Genomic DNA, 21,044 nt, shown 5'->3' on the forward strand with positions numbered 1-21,044 from the left:
GGACAATACCACCAGACAAAATACATCTAATAATGTCAAATGAAGAGGAAATATAAATCTCAGGAGGAAATAGCAAACATACAACTGCTCTACAAAGACACAGAGCAAGGCCAATAATCATTTTCATTATTAATGCAGATTATCAATTAAACATTTTCTTGATTCAACGATTGTTCGGTCAATAAGATGCCAGAAAATAGTGAAAAATATCTACTCCAGTTTTAAGTCCAAGATTACAAACCCACAGACAAAATATGCTCTTTCATCAATTTTGTCCATATTAACTAGCTTGTTTAACTCTCCTGTTATGTTCGTTTCTCAGGAACAGCAATAATATTCGTGGGTCAATTTGACCCAGGGCATGTTTAATTATCCAAAAGTGCAATGGTGTTCTTTACCTTTCAAAGATCATGGTTCAATGACGATAATTCACTTGTTTTTCATTTTTTTAAAATGCATGTTAAAACTTTTTTTTATGTCGCTGGAAAAGCCTACAAGTTTTTTTCCCCCCGATTTTTAAACTCTGAATTAGGTTAATATACCCACAACACAACAGGAGGGTTAATATACATTTTTATCTCACCCCTGCAAGTGTGCATAACTTAAAAAAAAGTGCAAGATGTAAAAGCCAACAGTTCAAATATGTATCTCCTGCTCAAAGACATGCAGCTTAGGTTTAATTGGTGATTCTAAATTGCCCGTAGGAGTGAATGAGAGCGTGAATGATTGTCCGTCAGCCCTGTGATAGTCTGGAGACCTGTCCAGGGTGTACCCCGTGTCTAATCCAATGTCAGCTGTGATCAGCTCCAGCCCCCCGCGACCAGAGTTCAGATAAGCAATTAAGAAAGAATATAATAAATAAATTATATGTAAAAGATGTCTGTATCTTTAAAATACCATGACCGATTTTTACATTAAGTAATGTAATGCGAATATGGAAATTTCTCATTATTTGCAAAGAAGTGAAGGCCTATTTTGTTATCTCGGATAGAAAACACTCCTGCAATGCTTAAATTATTTCTTTCTCAGATATTACGATTTTTTTTACGATCTGAAAGAAAACTCTTTTTAGTTGTGATTAGATTTATACAAAGGCAGAGGACATGCAGATTTTCTTCTATGGCACAAAACTGTTATGTCACCTGATGTGTAGCCAGGACAGCATGGGCGTCGTCCCACCGCCAAAAACCCAGACAGTGAAGAAGACAATGAGCAGCGTTGTGGTGAACATCATCTGGCGGGCGTAGGTGGCCGTGTCCCGGATGGCCAGAGCAAACGCCATCGCCCCCCGCAGACCTGCAGAAAACCAAATCCAAAAAAATCATCCAGTCATAATAGAGCTGCAACAATAATTTTCATTATTAATGAAAATTATCAATTGTACATTTTCTTGATTCAACAATTACTTGTTTGGTCAATAAAATGTCAGACAATAGTTTTAAAAAAATCTATTCCAGTTTTTAAATGACCAAGATTATAAACCCACAGACAAAATATGCTCTCTCATCATTTTTGTCCATGTTAACTAGCTTGTTTAACCCTCCTGTTATGTTCGTTTCTTAAAAACAGCAATAATGTTCATGGGTCAATTTGACCCAGGGCATGTTTAATTATCCAAAAGCGTCAGAAACTGAAAAAAATCACAATAAACATTGTTTATATTTCATTAATAATTCCATTACTGTCCATTTCAATCAATATTTAGTGCAATGGTGTTCTTAACCTCTCACAGATCATGGTTCAATGAGGATAATTCACAAGGGTCTTTTTTAAAAAAAAAAAAAAGCATGTTAAAACTATTTTTTATTTACATTGAAAAGACCTACATATAAAATACAATGGCTTTACATGACATTGATTTAAAAAATATATATATTTTACTTTTTTAATTTTTTATGAAAAAATACTTTTAACTAGCTGATACAGTTGGTCAGCTAGTTAACTATGATGATCTCATGATAATCTCCATACCTGCAAACATCATCATATGCTGGAAGTTTCCTTTGATCTTGTGCCTTCTGCCGAGGTTGAGAAGGAAGGACAGCGGGTAAATGTTGAACGCTCTTCCAATGAAAATGGCAAGCTGAGAAGCAGGTTAAGAAAACTTTAAACAATTAAATGCTGGGCAGATTCAGAGAGCAGGCCAGGGTGGCCTCATTAAAGTGAAATATGAAGTGAACTTTACAGTGAAGCAGGAAAATCTTTCTTACAATGATCTGATTATTATATTTTTGGATGCAAAACTCTGGCCTACCTACAGGGACATCATCACCACAGTCTCCAAGTCATAAACCATGACCCAGTTCTGCAGGTGTGGAAATATTTTAATTCTACAAGAGAGGTAGTCTCAAACGGGAAACAGAAAAACACACTTTTGCTTGCTGTGTCCCAAAAGGATACAAAAGCCCCTATGATGAAAATGGGGCTGAAAATATGATTCTGGAAGGTGAACAGAGCCAAACCCATGTAGGAGAAGATGAAGTTCTCTGCCAGGAAGTGAAGGACCTCAAAAAGCTGCATGGAAAATATTATATTCATCATAAATTCAAGTAAGAAATGTATAAAACACAGAAAATGTAATTAAAAAATCCACAGAATGTACCTTAAAGAAGACATATTATGTACTTTTTCAGATTCATACATGCATTTTGGGTTTCTACTAGAACATTCACATGCTTTAATGTAAAAGAAAAAAAAATCCATTACTATTATTTCTCATACTGTGTGAATATACCTATATTTACCTCTGTCTGAAACGCTCTGTTGAACTGCCTGTCTCTTTAAGACCCCCCTCCCGAAAAAAGCCCAGTTGCTCTGATTGCACAGTGGTTTAAGGTCTTCCATATTGCACTCTCTGCGTGTCTGCACCATCATTGCAGCCGGGGAATGACTGTGACAGCACTGTAGCAGCACTTTCTACCTATTTATAGTAGGTAGTTAATTTAACATTTTTATATTTTCACAGTATTTATTAGAGGTAGGCGAAAACAACGATACAGCATAGTATTGCGATATTTTGTGTGGCAATATTATATTAATTCATGGCCGCCAAGTATAGATATTTAGTGTTCTGACGGCTGGCGGGCCGGCAGTATTTTTGCCGTTATTTTTCTCAAAGATCTAAGGAATCTATAGGTACCATGTGCGTCATGACATCATGTCGGGAAGTTGTCGAAATAACACTGCAAAGTTTTTTTATGTTTCATTAAAAAAATTCAGAGCAGTGAAGCATAAAGTTGAGGAAAGTTTGAGAAAATGCTGCAGTTGTTGTCATCCATACATCAGTATTCAGTTTGACTGAATACTTTGTTGGTCAGTCTGTGGGTTTGACTCTCATTGTGAAGAAATAACAACACTGAATGAGATGAATAGACTGAGAATTTTCTGTGATTTGACAAAACAATTCTTGATTGAATTTAATTTTGTGGACACAAAATGCTGTTAAACTGTTGCAATATATGCAATATATTTTATCACAATACTCACCATATCGCAAAATGTTTAAAATCGCAATATTATCGTATCGTGTCTCAAGAATCGGGATACAATCGTATCGTGGGGCCTCTGCTGATTCCCACCGGAATCTCACTTTTTACAACATGGTTCAGGTTCAGCAAGAGAATTTCACTGAAGAGTTTCCCACACTGCATTGCTTTTGTCTCTGGCTGGTTCTCTCAGCTAAGCGCCTCATCTATTCCCTCAGAAGCCAGAAAAGCTTCAGGAGATGTTTTTATTTCTCTTCTCTGCCAGACTGACAGTGTGACAGGCTGCCTGGCTGCCCTGATGATTACAGAGCTGACTTCATCTACGTTGCTCTGAGCGAGAGGCGCAAGACAAGGGCAAATGGAAATGCAAGAAGACAAATTGTCAAGATTTCTGTTTTAATCGAAGTGAAGGCATCTTTAACCTTGCCTTTGTAATGTGCATGTGTGGCTTTCTTTGAAACTGGGTAACAAAGAGCCTGCTAGAATACTTGGAGCACTCATTCCAGAATGTGTCATGCTGTGTGTTGTCTACGTGCTAATCTGCACCCTGTCCTCAAGACCGGCCCCCCTCTGGGAGACTAAACCGTCCTGTCAGGAGGGATGTCCTCAGACAACCCTGATTAAGGTCACAGCAGGCTGATCATAGAGCCATCTGGCACCATCGTGCACCCTGTTCATGCTGTCAGGGGGTTCAGAATAGTCCAAAAGAAGTGGGGATGTGTGTGCAGGAAGCGGTGAGATGCTACCTGCTTGGAGCGCTTCGTTGACTCTGCAGACAGGTTGTTGTAGGTGTAGTGGGCCTGCGTGATGCCACAGAACAGCACAGCTACGACTCCTGTGGGATAAAACACACATGCAAACACACATTTGGGAGATAATACTTAATACAACGACTCAAACAGACAAGAGTGCTCTGCATGATTATGATATTTCGAAATTTTATTTGGAGACATCAGAGCCAACGAGCTCCTGTTGCTTTGCTACTGTGAATCGTATTATCTGTTAATTTCATCTGCTGCACATCTGCTGCATAATCTGTATTTAAGTCCCTGTCACATTTCATTTGCATAACAGACACATTCAGTTCTCTGAGGACGGTTTAATAGCACTTAGTTTAAACTGCTCATAATTACGTTATTCGGTATAATCAACATTCTGGAATTTAAAGACTCTAGATAAAATGCACTTGTGAATGATCGTCCAATATTTATTTATATATATATAAAGTACCGCAAGAAGTTATTTTGAAATATGTTTTCTTTTAAAAGGGACACTTCTATCTTTTCTTTCCCTTTCCTCTAATGGTGGAAACATTTTGTCTCAATATACCTTTATTCACCCTCTGTCTAAAGCCCTTTACATACTCCACAAGAACAGAAAAATTTGTTTTTGTTCTTGTTCTTGAGGTGGCAAGAACAAGAAAAAAGTTCTTTCTGGCCAGGACATTTCATACTGCAGAACTCCTGGGAAGTAGTCATAGGACCCTCACACTGCAGCATACGTCTCATTCAAATACAAATTTCTGACCAATCAAACAAAAGTTCTTGGACAACACACAAGAACAAAGTTCTGCCCAGATGATGTGTCAAGAACAGAGAAATTTGTTCTCTCTCCCAGGGCAGAACAGAATGATGTCATCCCTGCCCTGGGAGAGAGAACCCTTTTCTCTGTTCTTATGGAGTATGTATTTGCTTTAAAATTTAAATTTTAGTGCTCGTCTCTTTAAGCATATCTGCACTGTCATTGCAGCCGGGGAATGAATGTAGCGATACCAGAGACAGTTTAGAAGCAAGACGGTTCACTGATGAGTCCATAATGTAGAAATAACAGATTAGTGAGCACAGATTATGACCAATCTGTTGTCCCACAGTTACCAAAGTAAAAATTGGACACATTTTTCACAGATTACATGTCTTCTGAACATTCTGACACAATAACAGCATTTTACAGAAGGGCAAATCAGGAGAAAATTAAATTTGTTTGAGACCTGTCTCTGTCTCAGCATCCCCCTCTTACTGTTTAAGAACGTCCTAGCTTACTAATAGCAAACTAATTTTTGTAATGCTAAATGTGACGGCTACTCCACTTAGCAAAAAAGGAGGCGATACCATTTCATAGCATTGGCAAAGCTTATAATGCGCCATTTTCCTTCTATCCGGGATCTTTGGCAATGCTTTCTACACCACGACCTGACAGCAGTCCTCATGGCTCATATAACCCTTGTGTACCCCTTCAGAAAATGTTAATATATTACCATTGGTGCAAAAAATGTACAGTTCTTAAAAAGTGCTGTAAAAATATTATATATAAATGTTTGTTTTTTTCACTTTCAATGCACTAAATCTTTTGACCAATTTTAGTCCTGAAAATACCTATAAAATTTATATGTAATTTTAAAAATAATTTTAACCCTTTATTGCCCTTTTAGTAATATTAACCGACATGTTTTAAATGATAAAAACACAAAATATGAAATATTATCCATATTCTAAGTGCAAACTGGAATTTTCTGGGGGGATTTTTAGACCCTTGGATATGTCAGTAATTGACAATATTGATTTTAATATATTATTAATTTTTGAGCAGTGTTAGTTTATTAAAAAATACCCCACCTTTTACCCTTGGGGCACACAAGGGGTAAAGGCACAATTTCTGAATATGAGCCTTTTCATACCTTCACAGTTTATATATAGCACTAAGACCTGCTTCTAAATGGAAAAAAACATGGAAATCTCATTTTTCTACAGTTCAAAATTAACATGCAGACTTCTTTAAGCACCCTGACCACAGCTGTCTAGTGCCTACTTCCCAAATCAGAATCACTTCCTTAGAAGCAGTGCTCTGATACTGCTCACCTGTGAACCCGCAGGCTTCAGCCAGCAGGAAGGTGCTCCAGGACATGAGGAAGAAGAGGGCCGTCTCCAGCAGCGGGAAACAGTGCAGCTTGGTGAACTTGGTGACGTGGGAGTCGAGTTAAAGACGCAACACGTTTTGGACCTTTGCAAACCCCAACTATAACACACCTATTGTCCCATGAAATAGGGATGGGAATAATTAAACAATCATCGATTAATGTTCGCTAAGAATTTGGTTGATCACGTGGAATTTTTAATCGATCTGTGTATTGCATGCAGCGACTAATCGATTAATTGATCGTTAACGTTATAGATAATCAAGTTGGCAGGTTTCTTTCAAACGCCCATCCCTACCATGAAACTTGAGTCAATCTGTAAATAAGACTTTATATTTATGTTTTAACTTCAGAGTAGGTATCAGAAAAGGATATGAGAGCGGTGACGACTCCTGTGGCTGCACCCATCACAAAGGAGCCGCTGAAAATACCCAGGAAAACCCCGACTGACTTGAAAAAAGCGGAGGCATCAAACTGGTGTGTGTTCGCTCCGCTGGGCTGGTACGCCACGATAGACCTGAAATAGAAAAAAATAAGACATGGTGAGGAAGCATTTGTCTTAAATTGACTAATTTTCCAATGAGGTTTTGAAATGATCCTTACATATATTTAATCTCCAAGTAATAATTGGTTAATATGTCTATGTACAATACCTATAAAAAGTATTCACCCCCTTGGATGTTTCACCCCTTTGTTGCTTTTACACAAGAAATCATGGTCAATATAATTAGGCTTTTTTGACAAAATTTGCACAAAAAAAAACCCTCTTTAATATCAAAGTGAAAACAGATTTTTGCAAAACAATTTTAATTTATTAAAAATATAGAAGGTAAAATATATAAACTGCGTAAATATTCACCCCCTTTAAAGTAACTGACCTACTTAACAGCTAGTTGAGGTTTTTGTAAATTCTTGTCAAAAAAGCCAAATAATATTGACCATGATTTCATGTGTAAAAGCAACAAAAGTGTGAAAATTCCAAAGGGGGTGAATACTATTTACAGGCATTATACAGTCATGGAAAAATTATTAGATCCTTGATAATTATTTTGGCTATTATCAATTGTTGATATCATTATATTTGTTCAAACAAATGTGCCTTTAGTTGTACCAGGCATTAAATGAACAAGAAAGCAAGTAGATAACAAGGGTGGTCTGATCATTTTTTCCATGACTGTATCTATCAAAATGGAGTAAATGCTGTAGTAGTAGCTGATATGTAATGTTCCAGTAGAGGGAGGCAGAGTGCTGTCTGACTGCTGAGAGGAGCAGTGATGCAAAGCGTTGCGGCTCTGTCTCACACTTCAGTGTTGAATTTCAACATCAGGAGGGAAAACCCATATGGGGAGAGACCTTTGTAGTGTAAAAAGGAGGGAAAGTGTTGCAGATGTAGGCTTGATAAGGCACAAATATGTCTTACGAGGAAAGCACGATGGCCACAGCGTCGTTCATAACACTTTCTCCAAACAGCAGAGCGTAGAGATCCCCATCTGCATGAAGCTCATTAAAGATGGCCAACACCGTCACTATACAACGAGAGAAAGAAATTATTCAAACATGATCCTTTTTTATATACTGCCCTTCAAAGCCTAACTGCAGAAACTACACAAAGGGAAAAACTGAAAAAAAACTGCTTTAAGTTTTTTTTAGCGTTTTTTTAAAATGGCCAGCGAAATGTTTTAAGTAGGTAAGTGATATGACACTTCTACATGTATTGACGATGTCACTCTTATGCAAAAAAATCATGACAATTTATTTGACCTTTGACCCCAAAAATGCTGTTACTGCTCTCTGGTTTTGCATTCCTGTAAAAGGTTCAAATAGTAATGCACAAACAGAGTGCAGTAACTACATTGATGTTTAAAAAGTGTTTAACAGCTCTACTCAAAGATTTATATGTTTTAGACTTAATATTATAATGTTATATTTTAGTCTTAATGTCATTTTATCTCACTTCTTTACTTAATCACTATCTAGATAATAATTTTCCTATCAAATAAACTTATCATTTATATTATTCTTGTCTTGACTATTCAACACAATGAAGAAATACAAGGTTACACTGTATCACAGTCAAAGTTTAGCTTTAGTTTTGATTTGGATTTGTAGTTACTGCAATTTTTACATTATTATTTCTCTGAAATAAAGCAAAATTGAATTTGTCACGAGATAAAACAGACATAAAGGAGTTCATTTTTAGTTATAACTCAATTTTGATGAAAAATGTAGTCACTGCAGTTAGGCTTCGTAGGGCAGTATAGAGAGGACATAAACTGCATCATGTAACCGTGGCTGATTGTCAGCATGTGTCACACCTGGGTCTGTAGCAGAGATAATGGCACCAAAGAAAAGGCAGTCAGTGTAGTAGAACTTGTCTGTCAGCTGTCCGACCACTTGCATCAGTTTGACCACACCGTACATCAGATTCCTGCAGAAGGACGTGCAGGTGAGAGGAGAACAAAAAGGTACAACCATCTGGTCACTTTACTGGTTTATTTGCAATCTTTGTTTACATCCGACCACATTAGACCTTCTGAATTTTTTCCTATTTTACACAGTGATGTGAAAATGATTAGACCACCCTTGTTTCCTTCAATTTAACTCTTAAAGGGTGGTCTAATCATTTTTACATGACTGTATATCATTGCTGAGATATGAAATTACCAATACTGTGATAAAGGATTTTGGCCATACTCCCAATCTTACTGCCAACCATTTCAAATGTATTTTATAAGCGATTTGAGCACCACAAGCTGAAGACAGAGATCTCTATGGCCAATATCTCCAACTTTATGAATACACACCAAAATAATCTAGATTGATAACTAGAAAAACAGGTATTAAGAAAAATATGAATTTGAGATTTTGTGGGGTGAACAGTCCCTTTAAGTACCGGACGACACTCACCCAATAACAAAACATGAGATGGCAGTGCCAAGAAACGCATAGGTAATGATGGAGCCCAGGTTCCTGAAGAAGTGTCTCTGGAAAAGAAAAGGAAAGAATTATAGTTTTAAAAAAACAAACAAACAACAGTGCAACACCCTGAGGTTATTTAACCTTTCATTTACAAAATGAGTGTCTTTTAGGGTTGCAAAGGGGTGGAAAATTTCCACTAAATTTCCAGATACTTTCCATGGGAAGTAAAGCTGGGTCATTTTGTAAATATTCAAAGTATTAAAAATAAATGACATTTCAACAGATTTATTTGTAAGTAGAACTTTAACAAGTTGTAATTATTTTTTATTGAACAATCAACTATTTCACTGAACAACAAAAACATGAATGTTGAGTTAAATATTACTCATCCACCTCCTGACCCTAGCCATTCAAAATTTTCAAAAGTTATATGACCCCCACCCCCCTCCAAAAAAGTCCCAATCAAAATGTTAAATGAAAATAATGAAAAGAGCCACTCTCCCTCGAAAAAAGTCCAATTCGACAAATATGTTGAATTGAACATGTATTCAGGCAGCTTAGGACCAGATTTGAAAATAATGGGGACACGAACTGAGTTGGAAATTACGTAAGTACATGGCCAAAATGAACATATCTATTTGATCAAATAATCATCTAGTGATATTCTCAATAGCTTTAATGGATTCCTTGACCCAGATAATGTATATTTTGACACCAAGATTGACCTTCTAAGTGGCTTGGAAGATATATTGGTTCTCATAGTTTTTATATGGCTGCCACCTCCGATCCGCCATCTTGATGAAGTGGCTCCCATCAAAAATTGAAACTTATGGTGATAGAGAGCATGTGGGAAAAAAATGTGGTGCTTTTGTCTGGCGTGTCCCCATTATTTTGCTAAGCCGCCTGACTAATGTGATGGAGGAATGCACATTGCATGTAAGGGGCGTGGTCTCAATATGGGGCGTGGTCTCGATAGGGGACGTGACCTCAGCAGCCCTGCAGTAAGCACTGTGCTGTGTGCGTGTAATTGAGGAATAGCAGATATTCAAGTGTACATGAAATCTGGTTGTTTAAGTTAAGATTGTGCTTAAATATATTTATATTTCCCTGACTATATTTAAGTTCCCTGTTAACGGCCAACCTTCAATTTTATAACTTCCCAGTTTATTCCCATTTATTCACATAAATTCATGTTAATTCTCATGAAAAGTTTCCAGCTTTGAAAATTCCTGGAATTTTGCAACCCTAGTGTTTTTAGCTTCGGGTCAATTCCGACCATGGCTGTGCGAGTAACTCCCTGTCAAACAGGACTAGAAACACAACACAGATTCAGCTGTTTGACTGGTTATAAAACAAACAAGCAGAGCAACACAAGTGCCTGTCTGGATCACTTCCAAAGCGGAGTATCTAAGAAACAAAACTGCTGATGCTGACTTCCTAAGGAAATGTGCCTTTTCCTCAGTGACTGTCAGGAGTGATTTCTGTCAAATAAAACATGAAAGAATCAAACAGAAAGTAGGAAAACAATACTGTGCAAATTGTGTTCAGGATTTCAATGACAGCTCTTCTGTGGCAGCACAGTTAGAAGACGCACAGCTAATTATACCAACATTTGCACATCAGTTACAATCCTGTGTGTTTCACTACAATGATCTGAGGCAAGTAGTTGAGCTGTGAGTCGACAAGTTTTGACCAAAAAGGCGCACAGACCTTAAAAAGGACTGCATCTTTCTGTCTCTCTCTGAAGCTGTTAACACTGTGCTGCTCAAAATTAAGACCCACTGCAACAGATGATTCAAAGAAAAAATGGGCTGACATGACCTCCTGCTTCCTTTTTCCTGAGGACGGCTACCTGACTCAGCAAATTCCAGTTAGAATCATAGTTTTACTAGGAAAACAAAAAAAAAGCCTGAGTACATACATTTGCATATAGCTACAAACAAGGTATTATGTTGTTGTTGTTTTTTTTAGATATTATCAAAATTGAACAGATTACATACATACATTATATTAACAAGACTAAAGCTTGTCACAAATACTTTACACTGGTGAATAGAGCTGCAGCAATTAGCAGAAAAATAATCACCAACTATTTTGAAGATAGATTATTAATTTTTCATGCAAAAAGACAGAAATGCTGTTTTCAGCCTCTCAAACATGGATATTCCAGTTTTACTCTGTTTTATATCATATTAAACTTTAAGTTCTGGATTGACAAGACAAGACATTTAAAAGGCATCATGTCACACTTTGAGAAACTGGGATGGACACTATTTGATCTATCTACCTGACAATTTATAAACCAAATTATTAATCTGTAACTGATCAGATAACCAAGAGTGAAAATAATTGTCATTTGCAGCCCTACTGGAAAAGTGACAAAAGTATATTCAAACCATTCAGTATTCAGACGAAATACAATTGATTTGTGTGCTATTGATGGATACTGGTTTCCTATGAAACTAGAAGATCTAAGGAATCTATAGGCACCATGTGTGTCAGGATATCGTCGGGAAGTTGTTGAAATAGCGCTGCAAAGTTAGGCTATTTTTTATGTTTTGATGGTGATTTTCAAAGCTGTCATGTGACCTCTGACGTCATGCTTACTCAATGAAAATAGGCTCTCTGGGTTCCCGCAAGTCTCCCCTTTACATACATGGCTGCCTCCCATTTCAGAATGCGCAAAGAAATAACACAATCCATTACTTTCTTCATTTGCAAAGACAAGTTTTGGAAAACGACGGTTTTAGCTACACGCTAAAGACACTGGAACCAGGTATGTGACTCCGTTTCGACGTTGAGACGAATGAGAAAAGTTTAAGAAAATGCTGCAGTTGTTGTCGTCCATACATGTTTGATATCAGTTCAGTTCAGTTTGACTGAATATTTTGTTGGTCAGTCTGTGGGTTTGACTCATTGTGGAGAAATAAAATGACTGAAGTGAGATGAATAGATTGAGAATTGTCTTTTATTTGACAAAACAATTCTTGATTTAATTTAATTTTGTGGACATAAAATGCAGTTAAACAGTTAAATCGCAATATATTGTATCGCAATACTCACCATATCGCAAAATGTTTAAAATCGCAATAATAGTGTGGTGACTCAAGTATCAGGATAAAATTGTATCGTGGGGGCCTAGTAATTATTGTGTAGGTTACACTGGCTGCGTCAGAAACTCCACACTCAAAGACTTACATGCAAGGTTGCTTTCAGAAAAATGACGTGGTTATTACAACTCATTCCGATAAAAAACATACTAGTTTATTCACAGTAGTTGTATGTTGACCACTAATACACATATTGGGTGTTTAGTATGCATTTTAGGTTGCAGCGTTTATATAGGATGTAGCATACACTGTATAGAATTAGTATGTAGTATTCACTATAGTATATGCTGTATAGAATTAGCATGTAGTATAAACTGAATTATATACTGTATAGCATTAGCATGTAATAATATATACTTATTCTATATTGTTAATTTTACTGTATAGATTCCAGTGTTGATTTGGGACACAGACAAGATAAGAGCCTTCACTTCTTTGAGCTAAATGCAAACTTTAGCATACTTACAAGTAGAAGGCATGTTCACCATCTTAGTTTAGCATGTTAGCATTCGCTTATTAGCATTAAACACAGAGTACAGCTGAGTTTACTGGGAATTAAGGAATTAAGTTTGCAGGTATTTTGTCATGAACAGCAAGTAAATGTTATGAACAGATGGGGGGTGCTTGATAAAAGATCAGTGGGGTCTCCACAGTTATAAGAATGTATCATCTGTACAAAGTAAATCCATGCAATAGCTGCAATAGAAATTTGCTACCTACTGTACTATATTGCTCCAGGCTAACAGTGGAATCCCAAGGGCCGAATTAAAACTCAACCACTTCACTTTAACCCTCGGTCAGATCCTTGTAAGATGCTCTTCACGGCAGCAAAGCACAAGGCCACTTCCCCTCATTCATCTGACTTCTTGATATCATCTATCCCTGTATAATTGGATCAGGCTGAGGTACGCCCTCACAATAAGAACATAGATCAGATGTCAGCAGCTGTTTAAACACATTTCACACTCCATTATTTCAAGGTCGGGGCACTAAAGCACCTGTGCTGCTGGAGATCTCACAATTCTCATACATAAAAAGTACCACCTGCTGTAGCTGAGATTCTGCAAATATGGTGATGGATTAATAATGAAAAGCACCTGAAGGAATCCCCCAAACACAAGAAATCTGTTGCACCACAACAATCGAAAGCAGAACCTGCTCGTATTGTCAGTGTCAGCCGTTTTTGTTGCAAAAAAAGCCAGAGAGGAAACGAAAGACATCTGCTCTGGACTTCCCCTCAAAAGGGCCACTTATGTTCAACAAACACTGAGCGCTCTCACTGCGGCCAATGAGGGTTCTTCTCAGCTCACCATCTGTCCAATAAGACAGCAGGTTGTGGCAGCAGATATCTCCACCTGATCCACACAAATACAGCATCCTCTCGTGTTACTCTATCATACAAATTCAGCCTCACACCTCACCTTTTTCAGACTGTACCCAGCATGGAAAATAATTGGAGGCAGCAATATGTTGAAGAACACTTCAGGGTCAAATGTGACCTGAAAAAAGATGAGAAATTAAAAAGAGTTAAGTGAGCAACTTTGGAAAAATCAGAGGTGAAGAATTGATGTTCCTGTCTGACTGTTACCTTGCGCAGCATATCATTCTGCTCCACATTGTTAATCTCTCTGGAGTTGATCTCCCCTTTGAGGGTGTACTCAAAGAACTTGCCGCTGACGTTAAGCAGCAGGGTGCTGACAGGTCCTTCCTTCAGCGAGCAGCTTGGGGGCGTCTTGTTGTGGTAGCTGGTGGCAGGGATGCCGTAGCGCAGAATCACACCTACCAGCAAACCTGAGGAAATCAGAGCAGAAAACAATCACTGAGAGACAAAAAAAAATGCAATTGAAATTAGGGATAGAAACTTGCCAACTCGAGCATCTATAACATTAACAATCAATTAATCACCATGTGTTTATTCATACACCAGTATGTATAAAAACATGCATACATGGGCAAAATAAAAGATATATATACAGTACTATGCAAAAGCGGACACTTTTATTTTATTTATACTGTAAAGATAACTTCAAGGAGTTCAATGTTTTATGTCTTAGCCCCTTAAGAGGCATGAGGTTAGTTTTCACAGTAATCTTGCATATTTAAGTGTGCTTTGTGTTTAAATTTGCTTTGGATAAAATTAAACCTAGTAATTCATGCTAGCAAGGTTTGATACAGTAAGCTAGTTTTGCTCAAATAAATACTCTTGTATTTCTGTGTTTTATAATTGTTATTGCAACTTTCAGTTTGCAAATTGTAGCTTTATCCAACTTAATTCTCAGCTCATTGGATTATTGACGTACGGCCGCAGAACCGAACGCTCGGCCGTGTTTCAGTTCAGCGAGTACTGATACGCAGTCAGAGATAAAACTAAAATAAAAATTACACAGATCGATTGAAAATTCCACCTGATCTACCAAATTCTTAACGAACATTAATCCATCATTGATTAATTATACCCATCCCTAATTGAAACCAATGCTAATGAATGTGGGACAAATATCCCCATATAAATGCCACCAAAGTCAATCTCAAACGGTCAATTACTCAACATTAGACAATTCTCCAGGTGCTTCTGCATTACAAGCCCCCAGGATCAGGCGGTGACACACAGAGAGCAGCAGAGCAGAGGAAGAAAAATGGGGAGATGTTAAGCAGAAGCTGGTGGGGAGAGCTAAAGCCAAGAAGAAAAGAATGAGGCAGGCCGTTAGAGAACATAAATCCTCTGATCAGACAGCAGTTATCTGCAGGAGACACAGCAAAGCAAAGCTTCCTGCACTCCCTCTACCAGAGGGTTAACCACACACAAACTAAATAGTGGCAGTTTCGTAACAGAAATAGGGTTGACTTTGACTCATTCTTGACGATAAAGCCGTCTGTCGTCTAAATATCTCATCATAAATACTCCTAAATTAGTTAGGGTTACAAATTTTAGGTACTTTCCAGCTAGTATGAGGTTGTTTGTTATTAACTAGGAAGTACAAAAAAATGGAAATTTACCTTTGATAAGATTTCAGTCTTGTGATATTCTATGTTCTTACTTTAAACTGACAACAAAAACGTATATTGACGTTTTCTGCACCTCTGATTCGTCTTGATTTACATGCCAAAATACCAAGTGAATATATAGACTCAAAAAGCAATGTTTTTTTGTAGAGTCTGCTCTTTATACAGCAAATCAATATTGGGACAAGGTTTCGACTTGGCAGCACTTTTATACTGGTAATAGTCCAACAAATACAAACACTGTCCTCAAACACAATGTAGGTTTTAACTTCATTATCACTGGTGGAAAGGAACCAAGTACCAGTGTTAGGAAGGTTACTTTTTAAATGTATTGATTACTAGTTACACTGTTAAAAATGTTATAAGTGGTTAAACTATTTAACTAATTCATAAAAGTTATGTAAAATTGTTTACTTTTTGATTACTTTTCTAACAAATGCTTAAAACGGTTTTCATCACATGCAAAGCAACAGAAATGAATGTTATGTTCTACATATAAGCGTTTCACTGAAAATATTTTGTTTGGGGGTAGAGGACAGGGGGTCTTTAGGGGGAGGTAGCAGGTGAACAATTGTATTAATTAAAATTGGAAAGGTGTATAAGGGGTAGGAACTAATTCCATGCTCAATTATGTCTCATTAGTTGTTGCAGCAATTTATAGGTTGATACCATTTGTCACACAGATTTGGTGCTAAATTTGACAATTTTCGACCACTCAAGAGTTGATAATAATGGTCAAAAATCCCTCAAACATACCACATTACTTATTTTATTTTTTTTTGCATGGAATTAGTTACAGTTACAGAATGACTGGAAACTAAGAGAGTTAATATCATTGATCGCTTTTAAATCTAAACTCAGAGTACTTGAGGAGGACTCTGTAACATTTATGTGTTTTTCATAATCTGTTTGTAAATGTAATCATTTTTGCTTTTTTGTTTGTCCTTGGTTTGTGTTTTAACTGTGTAGTTTTGTAACTGTTTTGTGTTAGCTGCTGCCTATCTTGGCCAGGTCTCCCTTGAAAAAGAGGATATTAATTTCAATCGGATTTTCCTGGTTAAATAAAGGTTATAATAATAATCATCATCATCATCATGATTATTATTATTATGACACAGACCTAGAACACCATAGAGAAATTTGGGCTGTGATTTGGTATCAAATACTTTTGACATTTTGGAGATTTCTGTAAGAATTGCATTTTTTTACTGTTCTGAAAACCCCTTATTGTAAAAAAAACAACAACAAAAAAAACCTAAGACAGCCATCCATCCTCTGAATGCTTTGGGTCTCTAGTTTGTGGTGTTAAAGTTTCATGAGGCTGTGATTATCCTAGAGGTCACAACAGGTCATTTTATACAGTGAGCTCAAGTTTCAGAAGATGGTCTCGCTACAATGAAATGTATAGCTGCTATGGGGACTAACATCATCACACATGAAGACAATTGGGCTCAATGAATCAACAAGAGTCTCAGTTTTCCAGTCATACTCAATTAGTGTGATTGTAAGACTGTTTAGGGGCCCCAGTATGCAGAAATATTTACATACAATAGGTGCCTTTAAAAAAAATAAATATACAATGCATGAGTAAACCTCTGTGTTTTGCCCCAAACTGTAAATGTTATAAGCATTAAGTGGGCATGTCTGTAAAGGGAACACTTTCATCCACTTTTGTCCATTTTCATTCATATATCCTGAGGTCAGAGGTGAAGGGAAAGCAGCCATTTCTGTTTGTCCCTTGCTAAATTTTAACCCCAACTTTGAAACGTTATTTTTGCGTCCTTCACAACAAGATACTGCCGCTGGATACCTTAGATCTTCTAGATTCTCATGATATCACTATCTCCACTTTAAAAGTGAGCCCATGAAAGTCTCAAAAAGAAAAAAGTCATCCAGGCAGGGTTAAATAGAAGATCTGAGTACTTCCTCTACCACTGATCATATCAAGCTGAGCTCACAAAATAACATTTATAACAGCACGGGGGATTAAGCAACTTGACAGAGATAGTCATTTAAGCTTAATATACTAATCCTACATGCTAATTCATGCATATTACACATAATTCATGTGCATATAAGCACTGCACAATGAGTGCAGTAGATTGACGTTCCCTCCTCTGTAAATAGTAAATCATTGCTGCAATATTACTGTCTCTGAGTCTCTGATTGTGACTTACTGCCAGGACATGGTCCACATTTGTGACGCTGCAAACTGAAATTACAAAAGAAGCTTCAATAGAAAACGCTGAAGAGTTCCCTTTTTAAACCGCCAAAAACAAATCAAAGTCTATGCTCATCATGTGACATCTCTGGTTAATAAATAGCATTTGTAGCAGGGCCGGACTAGGATCAGTCTTAAAAAATATGAGGAAAATCTAAATACAGATGTGGTTTTGCAACATTATTGGGCACTCACTGTGGCAGTGGTCACAAACTCTTGTCATGCTATTGGATCATATAGTCAGATGATGAAAGACAGGCTTATATTTTGGTTGTATCTCCCTTCTACTGCCTTGGAAGTACACTGAGCTGTTGATTTTTACAACAAAGCATTTGCAGTTTGTATGTATATAGCATTTCAGTCTATTCAGTGAATATACAGCACTCATAGGAATAAACATAAAGTCACTGACACAGAAATACATGCAGCTGATGACAGCCTTTAGTGATGATGATTTCTGCTTTTGTTACCTAATTTTCTGATTTTGTACCCTTTTTACAAGCCAAGACAAAGGAAATCTCCCCAATAGTTGGTTCAATGGTCTTGTACTGAGTGTACTTTGAACAATTTGGATGAGTTCATACAGTATATGCAGAACATGCATTACATATATTTTTCTGTCATAAGTCTCATATTTTCCTCGTTGTCACTTTAAGTACTTTGGAAGCTTGAAAAAATGCATTACTAAATATTTTAGATGTTAACATAGTGGTTTTATAATGCATTTCAGGAGAATACTCTACAACAAGAGCTGCATAAGATAGATTATAATGGTATTATCGTATACATTAAGGTTTCTGTAATGTAATTTATTACCCCACAGATATTGTGCCTTGAGATATGTCAGGGTACTGTCAGGGATAAAGCTGCACATGCAGTAGAGGGTAGACGAGACTGAGCAGCCGACAGCACCTTCTAGAAATTAGCACTGGCCCTGTCAATTAGTAGCACTGTGAGCTGGTGGAAATGCAGAGGCGCGTCGGTCGGCGCATGTCTTCAGACTTAAATCATCTTCAGCTTTAGCTCTTCTTCGCCTCCGTGCAGCCACTGAAACCACCAGGGAGACTGAATCATGCAAAGCCTGCGGGAAGGTGGTGGTGGTTCGTGAAGGAGAGCTGCGTGTGCGTGTACGTGTTTGCAACATATAACCTCACCGTAAATCATTGCCAGTCCGGTTTCGTGAAGGAAACGGACCCGTCTGTGCTTGAAGAGCCATATGGTGAGAATGGTTAAGGTCAGCAGTAAAATGAATGTCAGCAAATTAACGCTGTCCTGTCGGTGACTTTCCTCAGCCTCCTTCTCGGTGGTAAGTTCTTCCATTGCTCCTTCCTCCGCCTTCAGTCCCGACACCGCGCTTAATACCATCCACACGGGCATCATGGTGTCCAGCGCCGCGAAGGCTCCGCTCCGCTTCGGCTGTCGGAGCAGGAGAGCGTCCATGGTGCAGGATGATGATGCTGCTGCTGTTGCTGACAACACACCGCCTCTATGCCATGTCACTGCTGGAAGGTACACACAGCTGAGCCGAGTGGGGAAACAGTCCAGTGTTCGCAGAACCGTAGACTGTCGAGTTCAACCTTTTAAAGGTACACTGCGCGGTGTGGAGGAAAAACACGAGCTCCACAGTGAGACTGCGCTGCCCTTGTGGAGGAGACCGAATCACACTACTGTCGCTCAGGCTGCCTCCAAGTAGGCCGGTCTCAAGCTACTGAGTCATTGTAGTGAGATTTTGATGAATTTGCATTTTAGTGCTTGGTCCGCTTTAAAACAGGAAATCCACATGGGACGTGGACGTAAAAAGTCCGACCTTCTACAAGAAAAGTGTCGATGCAAAAAATGTGGCCTTGGTAGTTATAGTAGTGGGGTGGGATGATACCAGGCGGACACAGCTGGAGGGTGGCACAACACAGAAATAAAGCAATATTTTTTAGAGTCAGTGAATGAATATTTCTATATTATCAGTGGATCAAACCCCGGGCCCACAACAGCTCCCTGCCCCCTAACAGGTTAATGCAGTCAATCATGTGCTATAATGTGCCGTAACTAAAGGATTGCTGGTTTCACAAGGATTAAATGGATTGCTCCACTCCACTGCCATTTTTAAGCCATCTTACTTTTATTTTTATACTTTTCTATATTAGTTTACTAATCCACTAAATGTGTCTCACTTTATGTTTATGCTATTAGGCATAGGTGTTAGCATTACTCTTTACATGTATTTACCTATATAATATATATTTTTTATTTTTTATTTTTTCAGGTGTTTGCAGGGGCGTTTCTAGGATTTGAAGACATTCGGGGGCTCAGCCCAGACCTCTATAAGGTGGTCGGGGGATCCTACCTTGGCACCTTTTTTCTAAATAAACATGCTCCATATTGATGCATTTTATGCATTCTGGTATCTTATTTGCATTCAAAGTACAGAAAAATTTCCAGTGTGAATCTTTTTTTTTCATGTATGCTGAATCACCCTCCAACCTCCCACTGACCGTAAGTTCAGGCTATATGTATGTTATCGTAATTATTAAGCAATTGCTGACACAATAATTTCCTTTGGTACTATTGAAGTTCTATCTTGTCTTATGTTATTATCACAGTGGATGAATCTCTTCAAATAAATAGTCACTCACCACATGCACCCCATGCTGTATTGTCACAGGATCTGTCATCAGTGTGACTGATAGAACCAGCTGTTGTTAAGGCTGAAGGAAGTTTGGTGAAATGTTCACCAGACTTTAAGCAACTTGACTCTGATTTCTTGTTTTGTGAGGTTTTTTTCCTGTTATGTACACTGTATGAAATGTAATAATCAAATGCGCTTTCAACAGAACCTTAACCATACACCACCCACACCACACATTAAGTAGCACAAGTTTAGTATTTTGTAATTCAACAATACATCAGTCACCTAATGGTCATGGGATTACACCGTGTTAGACAAAGTGAAAGGGGATGTACAGAAAGGCCAGGCTTCAGAACATCTCCCACAGCGAGAGGCATGATGGGGGATTACCTATTATTAGAGTGGCCTAGTGGCTTAAATTGCAGGCTAATCTGATGTCTGGTTGGACGTGGTTACATGTTCTTTGTGGTTTGTTGCACTTGTGATTGTGTTCTTTTTTAGCGATAGCTCACACCCCAATAACCCCAAATATACTCGACAAACCTGGGTCATGTGTGAAAAACATACATTTGCATTATGTTGCATGCTTTGGTTCGATACTCCCACCAGTCAATTTATTCCATGCAAAGATAATATTATTTTATTTTAGATATTTTACTGAAGCTGGCAAGTTTGTGGGTTTTATAAGCAGCTTCTCTTGGCAAAGACAACACCCAGAGAGGTGTGTCCAATGTGGAGATGACGGTGCGTTCATGGTAGTCCAGTAAATTGT

General features: G+C 37.8%; 1 protein-coding gene across 1 annotated transcript in view; it reads right to left on the reverse strand.

Annotated features, from left to right (window-relative positions):
- The window catches only part of slc9a7 (solute carrier family 9 member 7), a 41,187-nt gene extending 21,712 nt beyond the window's left edge, over positions 1-19,475 (reverse strand). Inside the window, exons 1-12 of the mRNA XM_059340616.1 lie at positions 18,804-19,475; positions 14,014-14,216; positions 13,847-13,924; positions 9,304-9,380; positions 8,712-8,824; positions 7,817-7,922; positions 6,772-6,913; positions 6,341-6,446; positions 4,232-4,320; positions 2,401-2,514; positions 1,972-2,083; positions 1,143-1,296 (exon numbers count right to left, since the gene is read on the reverse strand). Of these exons, the coding sequence (XP_059196599.1) occupies positions 1,143-1,296; positions 1,972-2,083; positions 2,401-2,514; positions 4,232-4,320; positions 6,341-6,446; positions 6,772-6,913; positions 7,817-7,922; positions 8,712-8,824; positions 9,304-9,380; positions 13,847-13,924; positions 14,014-14,216; positions 18,804-19,089 (1,580 nt within the window). The 5' untranslated portion in view covers positions 19,090-19,475. The remainder of the gene's footprint in view (positions 1-1,142; positions 1,297-1,971; positions 2,084-2,400; positions 2,515-4,231; positions 4,321-6,340; positions 6,447-6,771; positions 6,914-7,816; positions 7,923-8,711; positions 8,825-9,303; positions 9,381-13,846; positions 13,925-14,013; positions 14,217-18,803) is intronic.
- Between the last annotated feature and the right edge of the window lie 1,569 nt (positions 19,476-21,044).

This window comes from Centropristis striata, chromosome 9 (assembly GCF_030273125.1).
Source record: "Centropristis striata isolate RG_2023a ecotype Rhode Island chromosome 9, C.striata_1.0, whole genome shotgun sequence".
NCBI lineage: Eukaryota > Metazoa > Chordata > Actinopteri > Perciformes > Serranidae > Centropristis > Centropristis striata.